Here is a 16,900-nt window from a genome sequence, read left to right as displayed (position 1 = left end):
CCTGCTCTAAATGCCATTCCACACACAAAACTCAGTGCACTCGAGAAGGAGCAGTAGTCATTCCTGGCTCTCTGACAGCTGAACTAGCCCTGGTGGACTTCTAAAAATAGGCAAATAAATGAGAAGACACCTCGGGAATTTAAACAAAGATGCTGCGGCGGGAGTGGGAAGAGTGTGATGGGCTGCATGTAGCAAGCATCAAATGTGATATGATGGGAGTTCTCCATTTCCTGCATAATGGTTTTGCTAGAACTGGACACTATTCCTAACAGGAGAAAAGTATAGGTGTGTTAGCCCATGAATTGGGGGGGGGGGGAATCTCCCCAATCCATAATGGGACAATACCTTTCTTTAGTCAAGCATTTCATGATATTTTAGGAAGCTGCCTTATATTGCTGAGCCAGACCAATGGTCCCTCTAGAGCTCAATATGAATAAATGAATTATTATTATTATTATTATTATTATTATTATTATTATTATTATTATTATTTTGTCTACACTGACTGGCAGTGGCTCTCTCCAAGGTTTCATACAGTGGTACCTCGGGTTACATACACTTCAGGTTACAGACTCGGCTAATCCAGAAACAGTACCTCGGGTTAAGAACATTGCTTCAGGATGAGAACAGAAATCGTGCTCCAGCGGCACGGCAGCAGCAGGAGGCCCCATTAGCTAAAGTGGTGCTTCAGGTTAAGAACAGTTTAAGGTTAAGAACGGACCTCCGGAACGAATTAAGTACTTAACCCGAGGTACCACTCTACTTGGGTCTCTCCCAGTCCTACCTAGAGAGGCTATGGATTGACCCTTGGGCCTTCTACACTCAAAGCAGCTGCTCTGCCACAGAGCTGCCGAACGAAGTTATTGTGCCTTAATATGGATTTTGGAATCCTTAATGGGGAGGGGGAGGGTAGTTTCATTTTATGCTGCACAGTCACTGAACTCAGCAAGAATGAAAACAGGGAGGGATGTGCTCGTTCCATTTTCACGCCTGTGTTTTAAGGTTGCATTTCTGCTCTCCCTCACCCCCCCCCGGCCAGTTTCTCCTGCATCGCTGTCTCTTTAAGTTGACCTGCAGCCTCCTAACAAAGATGAGAGAAAGAAAATGGGTCTGGGCAGCAGCTGACTCCCATCTGCAAAAAAAAAAAAAATATCTCTGTGGGACTTGCTTACACTCCAATGGCCTCAGCTACATCTGCATGAGCTAGTTTCTTTTTCTTTTAAAACCGCCCTGAATTTACCCTAGCTTTCTCCTTGAAGGTCATCTTTGAACCAGGGTTATATCAGAAAGTGGGGTTGTGGGGGAGAGGAAGGATGTGTGTGTGTGTGTGTGTAGGGGGGGAAAGCCATGCTTCTTTTGTCCCCCACCCCACCCCAACAAATGTATTTAAACAGAAGTGCTTATTGGGCAAAGGATTATTCACAGCACTGCCATTTCAGCCCCCACTCCAATAACAGCTGATTTGGAGACTGTATAATATTGGCTCTGAGCTGAGCTCTCTCGAAGAACAATGGGGGTGCTTGGGATGGGGCTATGGGTGGGGAAGAGCCAGAGGCTGTCTTGCAGATGGGATGGAGCAGGTAGGCAGGCACACAAAAAGCCTCCCTTGGATTTAAGGTGCAATGCGCAGGAGAGGGTGGCGTGGCATTTCTGGGTCTTGCCAAAGGATGAGATGACAGGGGAGAGGAAGGTTGTTCTGGCAGTGGGAGGAAGGAGCTGTCTTAATGCTAATGGGTGACTTGCCTGCGGAAGGAATGGGCGAAGCTGGGAAGAGAGGGGGGTTTCTATGCGCTTCAGGAAGCAATGGGACCTGCAGGGGAAGCTGTGTGGAGGAGAGGGGAGACGGGCAGGACAATGGGATTCAGAGGAGTGGCTGTGTGGGGAGAAGATGCATCTGTGTTGTCATGCACTATAGAGAAGGATCTGCCTGCCTGGAGAGATGCAGCTATCCAGACAGAAATGGGAGTGCAGAGAAAAGCTTGGCCAGGGAAAGTGTGACAGTTGGAGGAAATCTGCATCTGAGGCATGGGGACACTGCTGGCAGATTTGGAAATGAAGCCATAGGTCTCTCTCTCTCTCTCTCTGGAGGTATGCAGCTAGCTGCTCCTTAAAATACATGCACAAAAAGAAACCTATCACCGGGCTATGTTTAAAAATGGCCCACATTAGTCACTCAATGCCAGCTCTTATCCTGTCTCTTATAGCAGGCAGACAGGCGCGCGCACACACACACACACACACACACACACACAATATCCCATCAGGAATCAAGAGACATCTCCCACCCACCCTCTCCAAGCCCTCTTCCCAAATTCCTTGCTTGTAGTGGAAACAATAGGGCATTCATTACAGGACAGTGTATCACCATTCTTCCCCCCCCCTCTCTGTTCTCCCTCTTCCCCCCTTCTTCCATCCCCCCCCCAACACCCGCTGCATCATAATTACCTTAATGTTTGAACTGCAGAACACTCCAAGCTGTTTCTTCTTGGTGAAGAGGGAGCAAAAGAGAGAGAGAGAGAGAGAGAGAAGGAGAGAAGGAGGGAGGGAGGAGACGGCTGGCTGGCAGACAAATAAGACCCAAGTGAGGGAATGATCTTAGCAGTGAGCTGATGGGTGACACCCAGGGTGTCAATGTCGCCTTTCCAACCAGAATGAGGGCACCACCGTTGTTAACTGGCCTCCACCCCACCCTTTCCTGGTGTGTGTGTGTGTACGTGTGTAGATTTAACCATTTTATACCAAGGCAGTGGAAGCATCTTCCGACAGCTCCTGCCAAAGAGGACAGAATAAAGAAGGTCACTCTGCACCCAAGTTCCTGGGAGGGAGAAGAAGGAAGCCTACAATGCAGCTGAAATTTTGGTCGGCGTACAAGCAAGGGTCCATTCCTGATACCCAGCAGGAACGGCGTTCTTTCTCCAAGCATCAGTATTTTGGGGGGAGTCCAGGTTACCTGTTGATTGACAAAGGGGGTTGGGTCTTTTGCACACATTCTGCCAATGGCAGCAGAATTATTGGTACATTGCAGCAGGCAGCATCAAAAGCCCTCCAATGACACAGGGGGTTCATTTTGTGCTGGTTGATGCAGAAGAAAAGAAAAGGTCCAGGCCTTAGAACAAGGGAGCAGTGGCCCTTTGGAGGTGGTTAGATCAAAACTCCCAAGATCCCTGGCCATTGGCTACGCAGGTTGGGGCAGATGGGAGTTGACGTCCAATAATATTTGGAGGGCCACAGACCTGCCTTAAGACTTTGAATCATGGCTGTGCACACAGTGCTGGCTGCAAGTGCAGCTAGGTCGTTGTTTTTTCCTCAGTTTGGATTGAAGGTGGGTTGGGGTGAAGCGGGGAAATGCGCCCAGATGCAGGATTTCCTAAGAAATGGGAGGACAGATCCAGACCGCGACTGACGTCGCATGCACACTACTCTCCAAACCAGTGACGGCAATGCACCAGGCGGAGAGTCAACAGCGGGCAGTGTGTGCAGCCCAAGTGCTTGGTTCTGCTCATCGCATCTCCTAAGGGACAGAAGGCAATGAGACGTGATAAGGAACAGTTTCAGAAGAGCCAAACTGAAAGGTCAGGGGCTGGAACGGCATCTGAGGAAGGCAAAAGGAAAAGGTGTGCTTAAGCATGTGGCATAATGGGTGGGTGTCAAACCTATTTTGAATACCGAAGGCAGCTACTTTGAAACAGGTTCCGGCAACAAGCCAACATATATCTGGTTAATCTATTCACCCCAGCTTAGCCCTCAGCAGCTGAGACTCCCGGGCCAAGGTCCCATGTAGTCCTCTGAGATGTTGGGCCAGCAAACATGTGCAGGAATAATGCTTTTGTTTCCACCATTACCAGGCTGCACGATTCAGCCTCCCTCTCACGTATCCGAAGGGGTGGGAGCAGCACAGGAAGATTCTTTATACTGAGTTGGACTGCAGGGCTCAGTACAGTGGTACCTCGGGTTACATACGCTTCAGGTTACAGACGCTTCAGGTTACAGACTCTGCTAGCCCAGAAATAGTACCTCGGGTTAAGAACTTTGCTTCAGCATGAGGACAGAAATTGTGCAGCAGTGGCATGACAGCAGCGGGAGGCCCCATTAGCTAAAGTGGTGCTTCAGGTTAAGAACAGTTTCAGGTTAAGAACAGACCTCTGGAACGAATTAAGTTCTTAACCCAAGGTACCACTGTATTGTCAACACTGCCTGGCAGCAGCTCTCCAGGACTTTTCATGTTTGCAGGCATTTTTGCACCCCATTTCTTCAGTCTAAAGGGCTCCTAGACTGGCTTCATGATGAACTTAAAATAGCAAAACAAAATTCTATAGCAAATGGCAGGGATAGCCAACATAGGGCCTTCTAGATGTTATGACTGCCACCATAGAGGATCATCTATGGTTTCCGAAACTCGCATCTCTAGCTGTTTTTGGACTACAATTCCCATCATCCCTGACCACTGATCCTGCTAGGTAGGGATGATGGGAGTTGTAGTCAAAAAAACAGCTGGAGGGCCAAGTTTCGGAAACCCTGATCTAGTCCAACCCCCTGCAGTGCAGGAATATACAGCTGTCCCATTCAGGAATCATGCTTGAACATCATCCATGCCAGCTGAGGCTGATGGAATCTGGAGTCCAACAGCAGCAGAAAGGCTAGCACTTCCAGGGGTACCTTGGCTGTCGAACGTAATCTGTTCTGGAAGACAGTTCGACTTCTGAAAAGTTTGACAACCAAGGTGCAAAGGGCGGTCTGCAAAGTCAAGGGAGAAAATTGGGGGGGGGGGGATGCAGCGGAAGCCGTATGATTTCCGAGGCATGTTCGAAAATGGAAGCATTTACTTCTGGGTTTTCGGTGTTTGAAAACCGAAACGTTCAGCTTCTGAGATATTCGAAAACTGAGGTACCACTGTATTTGAATTCCTTCAGAGGAGAGATCACTGGAGACGTGGGTCACACCCACACCATACATTTAAAGTACGGTGGTACCTCGGGTTAAGAATTTAATTCGTTTTGGAGGTCTGTTCTTAAGCTGAAACTGTTCTTAACCTGAAGCACCACTTTAGCTAATGGAGCTTCCTGCTGCCGCCGTGCTACCACTGCGCAATTTCTGTTTTCATCCTGAAGCAAAGTTCTTAACCCGAGGTAGTATTTCTGGGTTAGCGGAGTCTGTAACCTGAAGCGTCTGTAACCTGAAGTGTCTGTAACCCAAGGTACTACTGTACACAGCTTCTCTCAAAGAATCCTGAGTACTGTAGTTTGTTAAGGGTGTTGGGAATTGCAGCTTGGTAAGAGGGAAACTACAGTTCCCTGGATTCTTTTTGTTATTATTACTAGAGAAGACTCCCTGGAAAAGACCCTGATGTTGGGAAAGATGGAGGGCACAAGGAGAAGGGGACCACAGAGGACGAGATGGCTGGACAGTGTTCTCGAAGCTACCAGTATGAGTTTGCCCAAACTGCGGGAGGCAGTGGAAGACAGGAGTGCCTGGCGTGCTCTGGCCCATGGGGTCATGAAGAGTTGGACACGACTAAACGACTAAACAACAACAATATTTATACCCTGCCTTTCCTCCATGGGGCTCAGGGCAGCGTAGCATTTCCCTCAAGGAAGGGGCAAAAGCAGAGCTGGTAAGGGATGTGACCTGGTAAGGGAAGCAGTGCGGCTTGGGAAGAAAGTCCTGAGGGCCAGGTGGAGAGGCCTGAGGGGCCATGTCCCTGGTGCAGATGATTCTGTAAAGTCAGCAGCACATTCAGTACTAAAGAGAACAGCAGATCAGGAGAAAAGCAAAAATCAAAGGCGGAAGCAGCCATTTTGATTAAGATCCTAAATCAACACGCTATACCTATTTCCCACCCCACTGAGCGACAAATGTCCCTATTTGGAGCTTGGTGTTCTCTCCCTGCCCCCCACCCCATTTCCCCCATCTATATTACTTTCTGAGCACGTTGATTGTGACCTAAATTGCTTGCACTGGGATTTTAATTCATTCTCAGCTGCAGTAATCACTTGAATTTAAGATTCTCTTCCCCTCCCAAACACGCAGTTTTACCCTGCAATTTAATCCACAATGCAATTTCCCCCACCGATGGATCCTTTTAATGACACAGCCGCTCCTGCCACAAAGCACCACATCCCTCCCCCATGGAGTTTCCTTTATGCCTTTCATGTCATTTCAACATTATTGGAGAATCTAATGAACTCGGAGCTATCTGGTTCAGCTGCCATTGTGCGGGCCACGGAGGAGGGTTTCACTTCACGTGGTCTCCATCTTTGTTTTATTTCAGTTGTAGGTGTTTTCGTTCGTGGGTCGCTGGATCCATCATCTCTCCCCCCCCCCCCGGTGCTTTTACTTCTGATGTAGTCCACTGGCCAGGGATGTGGGTGGCACTGTGGGTTAAACCACAGAACCTAGGGCTTGCTGATCAGAAGGTCGGCGGTTCGAATCCCCGTGATGGGGTGAACTCCCGTTGCTTGGTCCCTGCTCCTGCCAACCTAGCAGTTTGAAAGCACATCAAAGTGCAAGTAGATAAATAGGTACCGCTCCGGTGGGAAGGTAAACGGCGTTTCCATGTGCTGCTCTGGTTCGCCAGAAGTGGCTTAGTCATGCTGGCCACATGACTCAGAAGCTGTATACTGGCTCCCTCAGCCAATAAAGCGAGATGAGCGCTGCAACCCCAGAGTCGTCCACGACTGGACCTAATGGTCAGGGGTCCCTTTACCTTTACCTAGTCCACTGGCAGCTGTCACTTGGATAAGGAAAGAGAAGAAAACAGCTGATCATCTGTCTTTTTCATCTTTTAAGATCTTGAATTCGGGTGATGCTGATGTTAAGCCTGGAAAACACACTTAAGGTTATGGATCAATGCAATGCTGGGTCAATCAACATTGGGGAAGGGCTTCAGCTCATGTGGTAGAGCAGGCATAGGCAAACTCGGCCCTCCAGATGTTTTGAGACTATAATTCCCATCATCCCTGACCACTGGTCCTGTTAGCTAGGGATGATGGGAGTTGTAGTCCCAAAACATCTGGAGGGCCGAGATTGCCTATACCTGTGGTAGAGCATCTGCTTTGCATGCAGAAGGTCTCTGGTTCTTTTTCCTTTTTTGAAATAATTTTTATTTTACAAGTGTAGAATTACAACAATACAAAATACATATCCATAAAGATTTCTCTGAATCTCCAGACTTCCCACCCCCTGTAGGTCCTTTTGTCAACCTTTTGAACTGCATATTATTTCATAATCCATGTTTTATATCTCTCCATATTCATATTTGCTACATTACAAGTGTTATTAAAATCCTGCTAATGTTTTCATCTGCTTACAGTGGTCTCCTAAACAAATTATAATTTTTTCCCATTCTTTATTGAAGTTTTTGTCTTCTTGCTTCCTGAGCTTTCAGGTCAGTTTTGCCATTTTGGCATACTCCAACAGCTTGGTTTGCCATCCCTCTCCGGTAGGGACTTAGTCTTCTTTCCTTCTCTGGGCTAGTAGCATCAGTGCGGCTGCAGCTGCATACATAAAAAAACTTTTCTGCTCCTTTGGGATATCGGTACCTATAATTCCTAATAAAAAAGCTTCTGGTTTTTTTAAAATAAAGGTTATTTTAAACATTTTTAAAAATTCATTATATATCAACTCCCAGAATGCTTTTATTACCTTACACGACCACCACATGTGGTTAAAGGTACCTTCTTTCTCTTTACATTTCCAGCAGGTATTTGTACTTCAGAAGATCCCGGTTCAACTCCTGGTATCTCCATGTAGGGCTGGGAATATCCTCTGCCTGAACTCCTGGAAAGCCACTCATAGCCAAAAGGCAGCAGAATGTGGGACTGAGGTGGCATAGTGGGCTGGGCCAATGCAAATGGAGGAGGTGCTGTTTTTGAACACTCCTTCAAGTAAAAATTTACTGCAAGTCCATCAAGGAGAAGGGTTCTAGTTCTGTCCTCCCCCTGCTGTGCTAGGTTTCTAGAGAATTATTTCTGTTTTTACATAGGGACACATCTGTATGCTACACACACACACACACACACACACACACACACACACACACTCTCTCCACTGGTTATTGGTACAGCTTCACTAGCTTCTCAGGGGTCCCCCACCTCATTCTTCCAGCTGTAAGTGTAATCTGGTGGGCATGGTGCAAAAACACAGCCAGGCACTTGAGCAAGTCAACCAAAGCTTGGTTCACCTCTGGATTTCAGAGGTGTCTCGGGCGATTGGTTTTTCAGTGGGCTCCAGTCCTCTTGGTACCATGCTGCCCCCTCCCCTATTAGCCACAGAACCAGAATTCAGCATTTAAAACAAGCAATCAGAGGCCAATTTTCTCTTCCCCCAGGCCCCTCTGCTGAATGAAGTGAGAGGGGAGCAGCTACTAGGAAGAGGGCCTTTTCAGTGATGGCACCCTGCTTATGGAATGCCCTCCCCAGCAGTGGCGGAGCTTCAGGCTCAGGGTGGGGCAGAAAGCAGGCGGGGGCGGGGCTGGCACACGTCCTGGGGGTGTGGCGCACCGCCCACAGGGGCGTGGTGAATGTCCTGGGGGCGTGACACGTCACCCGCAGGGGCGTGGCACACAACCTACGAATGTGTGGGGCCCAGCACGGGCAGGGGGCAGCCACGATGGCACTCCACCAGGATCACGCTGCTGGGGACGGTGCGCTCCCCCCCCACTCCTCTTCCTCCAGCACTGCTCCCCAGAGACGCTCACCTGGCAACGGGGAACCTGTGCCCCTGCAGCCATTCCTGGACTGCAACTCCCATCATCCCTGACCAGTGGCCATGCTGGCTGGGGCAGATGGGAGCTAGAGTCCAACAATATCTGGAGGTTTGCCAGGTTCCCCACCCCTGGCCTACACTATGATCTTTAAGTTGCCAGCTTGAGGACCTTCTGGTTCTCCCAGGTTCTTTGCAGCACAATCCCACCCAGCTCTTCAGTTTCTGCACCAGGTTCCCCCTTGCTGGGATTTATGCTGCTTTTATTTGTTACAGTTGCTGTGCTTTATGCTTATTTTAGTTGTGCTCTGCTTTGCCAGGCTTTTGTTGGTTTCATAATTTATCTTGATTTTAGAGGTTTTTTATTGAGAACTGTATTTTATTCCTTACAGAAACCGCCCAGAGCACTTAGGTGGATGGGCGGCATAAAGATGAAACGAATGAATGAATTGGTTTCATTTATACAGGTAGGAGGCTCCTTTTGCCTCTGGATGACACATAATTTGGATTGCCTTCCCCCATAATTTTCTTTTTTCATCTCATCTCGCCTGTTTATTTGTATGTTGCTTCCCCGTGAGATTGTGCCCAAAGTTGTTGTTGTTTAGTCGTGTCCGACTCTTCGTGACCCCATGGACCAGAGCACGCCAGGCACTCCTGTCTTCCACTGCCTCCCGCAGTTTGGTCAGACTCATGCTGGTAACCTCGAAAACACTATCCAACCATCTCGTCCTCTGTCGCCCCCTTCTCCTTGTGCCCTCCATCTTTCCCAACATCTGGGTCCCAAAGTAGCCCAAAGTAGCCCACAACAACTCAAATAAACAGCAACAACTAAAAAACATGAGAAACAATTACAAATCATAATATAAATAAATGTGCACACACAAAAATCAATCCATGCAACATTTTGAAAAACAATGAAATTAAATTAATTCAACAGCCAGCGGTTCTCAACCTGTGGGTCCCCAGGTGTTGTTGGACTACAACTCCCATCATCCCTGAGCTCTGGCCTTGCTAGCTAGGGGTGATGGGAATTGTAGTTCAACAACATCTGGGGACCCACAGGTTGAGAAAGGCTGGTAGACTAAACAACATTGTATAAAGCAATACAAAAGAGCAAGCCTAGTTTTTAAACTTAGCACGGGAAAAATGACTGCATACCCACTATATGTTTAAGGCACACACCCTGCTTGGGAACCGTAGTCTGCTCTTCACAAAACAACAACAACAACAACAACTTATTATTATTTCTATTCTGCCCATCTGGCTGGATTTCCCCTGCAACTCTGGACGGTTCCCAACAGAATTAAAAGTACAATAAAACATCAAACATTTAAAAACCTCCCTAAACAGGGCTGCCTTCAGATGTCTTCTAAAAGTCAGGTAGTTGTTTATTTCCTTGACATCTGGTGGGAGGGTGTTCCACAGGGCGGGTGCCACTACCGAGAAGGCCCTCTGCCTGGTTCCCTGCAACCTCACTTCTCGCAGTGAGGGAACTGCCAGAAGGCCCTCAGTGCTTATACTGTACACTATACTGAACGATGGAGGTGGAGACGCTCCTTCAGGCATACTGGGCCGAGGCCGTTTAGGGTTTTAAAGGTCAACACCAACACTTTGAATTGTGCTCGGAAACATACTGGGAGCCAATGTAGGTCTTTCAGAACCGGTGTTACATGGTCTCGGCTGCCGCTCCCAGTCACCAATCTAGCTGCCACATTCTGGATTAGCTGCAGTTTCCAAGTCACCTTCAACGGTAGTCTCATGTAGAGCGCATTGCAGTAGTCCAAGCGGGAGATAACTAGAGCATGCACCACTCTGGCAAGACAGTCTGCGGGCACAATTCCCAGCACCCATAACAAACAACAGTTCCCAGGATTCCTTGTAGGGAGGGGACATATATTTAAAATGTTTGATAGGTACATAGCCCGAGTGTTTGTGGGGAACATTGGAAGCTGCCTTATACTGAGTCAGACCGTTGGTCCATCGAGCTCAGTAATGTCTACACTAACTGGCAATGGCTTTCTGGGATTTCAGGCAGGGAATCTTTCTCAACCCCACTTGGAGATGGCGAGGATTGAACCTGGGGAGTTCTGCATGTAAAGCGGACGCTCTCCCATTGAGCTATAGCTGGGGGATTTTGGATTGTGCAGGCGATGAAGCTCACATTAGCCTCCCATCATTACTGTCATTTGTATTGCTTTCCACAGCATGCTTCTCTTCCCAAAAGCCAGCCCAGGAGGATGGGCACACAGTTCTTAGGCAGTCCTCCATGCAAACATTGGCAGGTCTGAACTCTACTTAGCATCAGGGAGGATTTCATTTAGTGGTTTGAGGGCCTTCTCTGCACCTAATCTGCCATGCAGATGGATGGGCAATGGACCAGCAGGAGCTGGAGCTCCAAGCCCTGAGCACATCTGATCTTGAATGAGAGCCTTGTGAGGACTGCAGAGTAAAGCTCAAAGCTGGAGCCCTGTGTGGATATTCACTGTTTCCATGAAGGGGTGGATGTCACAGACCCTCTAAGTGTCTCTATTTTCCGGAGATAGTCCCAAATTTACAGAAGCCATCAGGGTTTCTGATTTAAACCCATTTTCCCTTAAGATGTCCCTATTTTCACCAAAGAAATGTTGTAGGGTATGGAGTTATGCAATCCCCGAGCCAAGGAGATAAGTAACTACAGTGGTACCTCGGGTTACATATGCTTCAGGTTACACACGCTTCAGGTTACAGACTCCGCTAACCCAGAAATAGTGCTTCAGGTTAAGAACTTTGCTTCAGGATGAGAACAGAAATCGTGCTCCAGCGGCGCAGCAATAACAGGAGGCCTCATTAGCTAAAGTGGTGCTTCATGTTAAGAACAGTTTCAGGTTAAGTACAGACCTCTGGAACGAATTAAGTACTTAACCTGAGGTACCACTGTATACATCCTTTAGAAGACACCCAGAGTAGCTGGGTATTCCTATTTTCATAGCAGAAATGGATAAATGTTGGGGGGTTGGGGCATGATGCCATGGCCCAAAAGGAAACAAAGCAAGCAAGGAGGAAGACAAAGGGCCGAAGTCAGAGCTACAATTCCCAGAGTGGTTTAACAGGCATTCCCACTTCCCATGGGAATTCTGGGAATTGTGCAGCTCTGTGATGGGGGAAAGGGTCTCCTAACATGTCTCTGCACCTTTAACAAACCACACTTCCTGGGATCCTTTGGGGCAAGAAGCCATGACTGTTTAAAATACCATATTTTTCCCTCCTAAAAAGTAAGGGGAAATGTGTGTGCGCCTTATGGAGCGAATGCAGGCTGCGCAGCTATCCCAGAAGCCAGAACAGCAAGAGGGATTGCTGCTTTCACTGTGCAGCGATCCCTCTTGCTGTTCTGGCTTCTGAGATTCAGAATATTTTTTTCTTGTTTTCCTCCTTCAAAAACTAGGTGCGTCTTGTGGTCTGGTGCGTCTTATGGAGCGACAAATACGGTAGTTTAATACTGCTTTAAATGTATAGTGCAGATGGGCGCCTAAGAAGAAGGAAGCTGCTGGTTGCAAATAAGAAGGCAGGCAGGCAGGCAGGCAGGTGGGAAAGACTGAAGCTGGTGATTTCACCCGCAAGGATCAGCCTCAGCTACTGCCCTGGGCTCTTCCCCTGCAGCCTGGGTGGAAATTACAATAAGGAATTGCATCCTCCTCTGGGTGGCTTTTTGCTCAACCTGGCTCTGTTGAATGGTTGTGGCTTTTTGGCTCTTCATTACTGCTCAGGCTTCTCCCTCCTCCAGATTTCACTCTTTCTCATCTCCTTTCCACACAAAAAAGGAGACTTAAATCAAAACAAAGGAGTTACGAGCACAATTAGCAGAGCAAATGGAAGTGAGGGAGAAGAAAGCAAGAGAGCTGTGAAGTAGGGGGTGTCTCCCCCTTTCTCTCTCCGCTGGCAAGAGTGTTATTAGGCACTCACAAAGATTCCTTATTAAATGCCTTTTGACATCAAGTAGGAAATTATAGGACGTGTGCATTCATTCACTCACTCAGGTGACAATTGAGCCCTGGCTGCCACACTCAGGGAGGGGGGGGCGTGGGGGGAGGATAATAAAGGAGATACTGGAAGAAAAGCAAAAGACAGCAGGTTTATAAATCATGTTTCCAAAGCTTTTTTCCCCCCATCAAGCAACAATACCTCTTAGATCCGAAACAAGAGATGGAAATGAGAAAAGCCGATGGTGGCTTAAGCACAACACTGCATCTATGTATTTATTTAATCCTTTCCAACAAAAGATGCTATCTTATGCATGGGGCTGCCCTTGAAGACTGTTCAGAAATATCGGTTGGTTCAGCCCTATTATCTGGGGCTACACACACCCCATATATTCCAAGCACATGATTTCATGCAATTCTGAGAACTGCAGTTCACTCAACGCAGAGTTACAATTCCCAGCACTCTTCACAAAACAACAGGGTCCAAGATTCTTTGGGGGAAGTCATGTGCTTTAACTGCATGGGGCATAGGTGCCAACTCCCTGGGGCCCTGGGTGCCCGAGCACCCACAAAAGTCCCCATGAAGGGACCAGGCACCCACAATTTTTGGTGCCAGGGCCATTCACCCTGGGCACACACAGTTGTGGGGCCAAGTTGGCAGCCCTGGTATGGGGTATGAGCAGCAAGAGACTTGCTGGTCCAGTTCTATTTGGCCTGTGTCAAAGGAGCTTCACTGGCTTCCAGTGCATGTCTGGGAACTATCTGAGGTGTTCCTTATAATCTCACAAACCCAAAACCACAAGGGGAGGGGCAACCATTTCCCCTTTCCATTTAAAAAAGGTGATCAGGGAGAGACAATGCAAGAGGAAGTCTACCTCCACCTGCCACCCAACTCCAGCAATGGAATGTTCTCTCCAGTGAGGCCTGCCTAACATCTTTGCAGCTCCAGGTTAAGACCTTTCTCTTTTCCAAGGCATCTGGTAGATTGTGACAGTTTATCATGGCTCAGATACCGCTGATCATTTTACTGGTGCTACTGCTGTGATTCTGATGCTTTTGTTTGTTAGTATATTGATTATTGCTATTTTCTGTAATGTTATTCTGTTTGTAAGCTGCCTATAGACTATTTTTGTATTAGCTAATAAACAAAATCATCATCATCATCTGTTTGGGACCTGGGCACTTCAAATAGCTAACCTTAAAAAAGAATTATCTGCTGCCCCATGATTTTAATTGATCAATGAACCAACTAAACCTTGCAGCCTTTATTGTTATGTTGTGCTTTTTTTGGCCACTGCTTACAGATTTTTAAATATTAAGCATCTTAGAAGCTTTTTTAAATATAAGACCCCATCTTAGCACTATACATACATTTAAAGCAGTGCCACACCACTTTAAATAGATGTGGCTTCCCCCACAGAATCCGGTTTGTTAATGGTGTTGAGTGTTGCGAGGAGAGCCCCTGTTGCCCTGCAGCTCCCAGAATTAAACCAATTCGGAGAAGGGAATCTCGGGGGCGGGCAGCAGCCTTAGCAAACTACACTTCCCAGGATTCCTTGGGGAGCGGGGGAGCCCTGACTTTTAAAGCGGTATGACACTGTATTAAATGTACAGTGCGGACGTGTCCAGAATTAGTAAATATATCGGGTGTGTGTAAAAATTTCAAACGGTGAGGCGAGGGGGTCAACGAAAGGCAGAAAAGTAGGTAGCGAGTGGGCTCCTGACGACGAAAGCACCGATTATGGGATGGAGGCGGGTGGATCTCCCAGCAGCTCACCCCGCCCCTTGCACCGCTTGAAGCTTCATCAGCTCCACCCACCAGTTTACGTCACACTTCCCGCCCCTTGGCCCCGCCCACCTCTTGTCCCGTGACTGAGAAAAAAAGTGGAAACTGGCTACTTACTTGCATGTGGGTAGCGGTGGGGCGCCCCGTTGTTGAACTGCGTCGCCATGCCTGGTCCTGTACGGATGCCCTCTCGGGAAGAGGCTCTGCTAGGCAGATCTGAGGCAATCGTAGTGTCAGGTACGGGAAGAGGGAGACCCACGCGTGTCCCTGTACTTTCGTGGCTTGGGTGCAGCCGAGGTGGGAAGGGGCTTAAGAAATCCCCACCCACCATGATCAGCTATGCTTTCTGTCCTTTACCCGCCCAAATCTATCTCACAAGGCACAAGCGCCTTCCTGCTAGGAAAAAAGGGAACGCCAGTCAGTTAAGGCAGGGAAGCTCCCCGTGGGGTTTGCTCCCGCGTAGACCTGCACGGGACCGGCAGAGAAGAGCAAGAATGAAGGCATCCAACGCCGTGTAGCTCAAGAGGATCGTTAGATCCCAGGTCCTGAGTGTGGAGACTGCAGGAGGGATCCTGCGCGCACACACGCGCGCACTGCCGTGGCGCTCCGGGGGAAGTTTTGAGCCTCCAGGAGCTCTTGGAATGTGCGTTGTTTTGTGGTTTGCAAACTGACTCTGACGCATGACGCTCCCGGGGAAGAGAAATCGGGAGCTGGGATTTTTATCCCAAAATAAGTTATGGGTGTGCAAGCTTCCGTTCGTTATCCAAGCTGCTCACGTGTCTGTGTGGAATAAGGGCTGGGTGCATGGGCTTAGCCAAAGGACAGGCAGCTGCCCCCCCCATCAAGAAAAAATATATAGCAAAAATATATTGCCCCCCCCCAACAAAAGGCCCGTGCCCCCTAAGAAAAATCCTGGCTATGCCCGTGGCTTGGTGTTGAGAGTCTATGGTTCTTCCCAAATGGTGGGTCTAGGGGACCCTCCTCCTTGTCCTTTGCATGTTACCTGCAAAGCTGAACTTTTGGATGGAGATGAATAATATGAGATGTAGAAGACTTCATCCTATAAAAGACTGATGAGTCAGTGTGGTGTAGAGAATTTCTCACAGGTCACATTAGTGCCATCATACATTTAGAGCACATGACTCCCCCCAATGAATCCTGGGAGCTGTCGTTTACTCCTCAGAGAACAGTTCCCAGAACTTTGAACAACCCAAAGGTTCCCAGGGTTCTTTAGGGGAAGTCCAATGCTATACAGTGGATGTGACCTCAGACTATGGCTGCGGGGAACCCAGGTCCAGATTTCCGTGCCCAGCCACAAAAAGCTGACTGGATGACTTTGGGAGAACCTACCTTACAGGGTTGTTGTGATATTAACATTGAGAACCATGCATTGCTGTGTTGAGCTACCTGGTGGAAGTGGGACAGGAATGTAAAGCAGTGTAATAAAGTGATTTTTGACAGGAAAAGTGCAAAGGCTGAAGTCCAAGGGAGACTGCATGCTTGACCTCATTGCTCCCTGAAGCTCACACGGTCTAAAGTTCTAGTTTGTGCATGCAGTAGATAAGATTGTAAAGCCTCCTTGTCTGTTCCATTTCTAATTAGCACTAAGGAGCTGCCTGGTTAAATGTTTCCCCATTTGGCAAAGAAGGGATCGTACACATTCAAAACAGTATCAGGGAGAAGGCTAAGCTAGAACTCTTCACCCTGATTTCTAATTTGGATCCCTCACCCAGAGAAAAGTAATTCATCTCTGTCCCACCCCCCGCCTCCATCTGAAGTGGTAGATTCCAAGAGTTGACCATTGCATCAAATGTTTATTACATTTTTTTTTAAAAAATCCCACCTTTCCCCCAAGGAAATGTAGATGGTGTATAGGACTGGGCAATACCTGGTTTTCAACATCGTTATATATTTCACCAGCTAAGCATCACAATATACCAATAGATCATGATGTCAGAAATAAGAATGGAGCTATGTAGAGGCATTGGCTGGCTTCACAGTTTCCCCCGCATTGTGATTTCTGCATAACAGCCTTGGTCCAGTATACCTGAAGGAGCATCTCCACCCCCATCGTTCTGCCTGGACACTGAGGTCCAATCCCCAGCAGGACTGGGACTGCCCCCTGCATGAAACTCTGGAGTGCTGCTGCCAGTCAGAGTATGCAGCTAGATGGACCGGTGATCTGATTCTGTATGAGGCAGCTTCCAGCACTCTTAATATTTTCATAGTGTTCATTAGCACCGTGACTGAGCAACATGCTCAATAACTGTGTGTGAAAGTAATGCCATTATGAGCTGAACAGGGTGAGTTGGACATGTGCTCTTAGTAGAGGAAAAGCTCTGAGCTACATTGCTTCAGATCCTGAAGGTCCAACTGAATTCTTCTTACAAGCAATAAAAGAAAATAATGACTTGACCAACATTTGATGCACTTTGCATTTCAGATAAGCTCTGTTGAT

At 47.9% G+C, this 16,900-nt stretch overlaps 1 protein-coding gene across 3 annotated transcripts in view; it reads left to right on the top strand.

Moving 5' to 3' along the window:
• The first annotated feature begins 14,520 nt into the window (after window positions 1-14,520).
• LOC309346037 (mitochondrial peptide methionine sulfoxide reductase-like) overlaps window positions 14,521-16,900 on the top strand; it is a 43,450-nt gene continuing 41,070 nt past the window's right edge. For 2 of the 3 annotated variants that reach the window (XM_081869682.1, XM_081869678.1), the window contains exon 1: window positions 14,521-14,679. In XM_081869682.1, the coding sequence (XP_081725808.1) occupies window positions 14,607-14,679 (73 nt within the window). In that variant the 5' untranslated portion in view covers window positions 14,521-14,606. The remainder of the gene's footprint in view (window positions 14,680-16,900) is intronic. The other variant, XM_081869680.1, reaches the window with a different exon arrangement.

This window comes from Podarcis erhardii (assembly GCF_964252035.2).
Source record: "Podarcis erhardii genome assembly, chromosome: 7".
NCBI lineage: Eukaryota > Metazoa > Chordata > Lepidosauria > Squamata > Lacertidae > Podarcis > Podarcis erhardii.
This window is presented reverse-complemented; position numbering and strand designations above follow the sequence as displayed.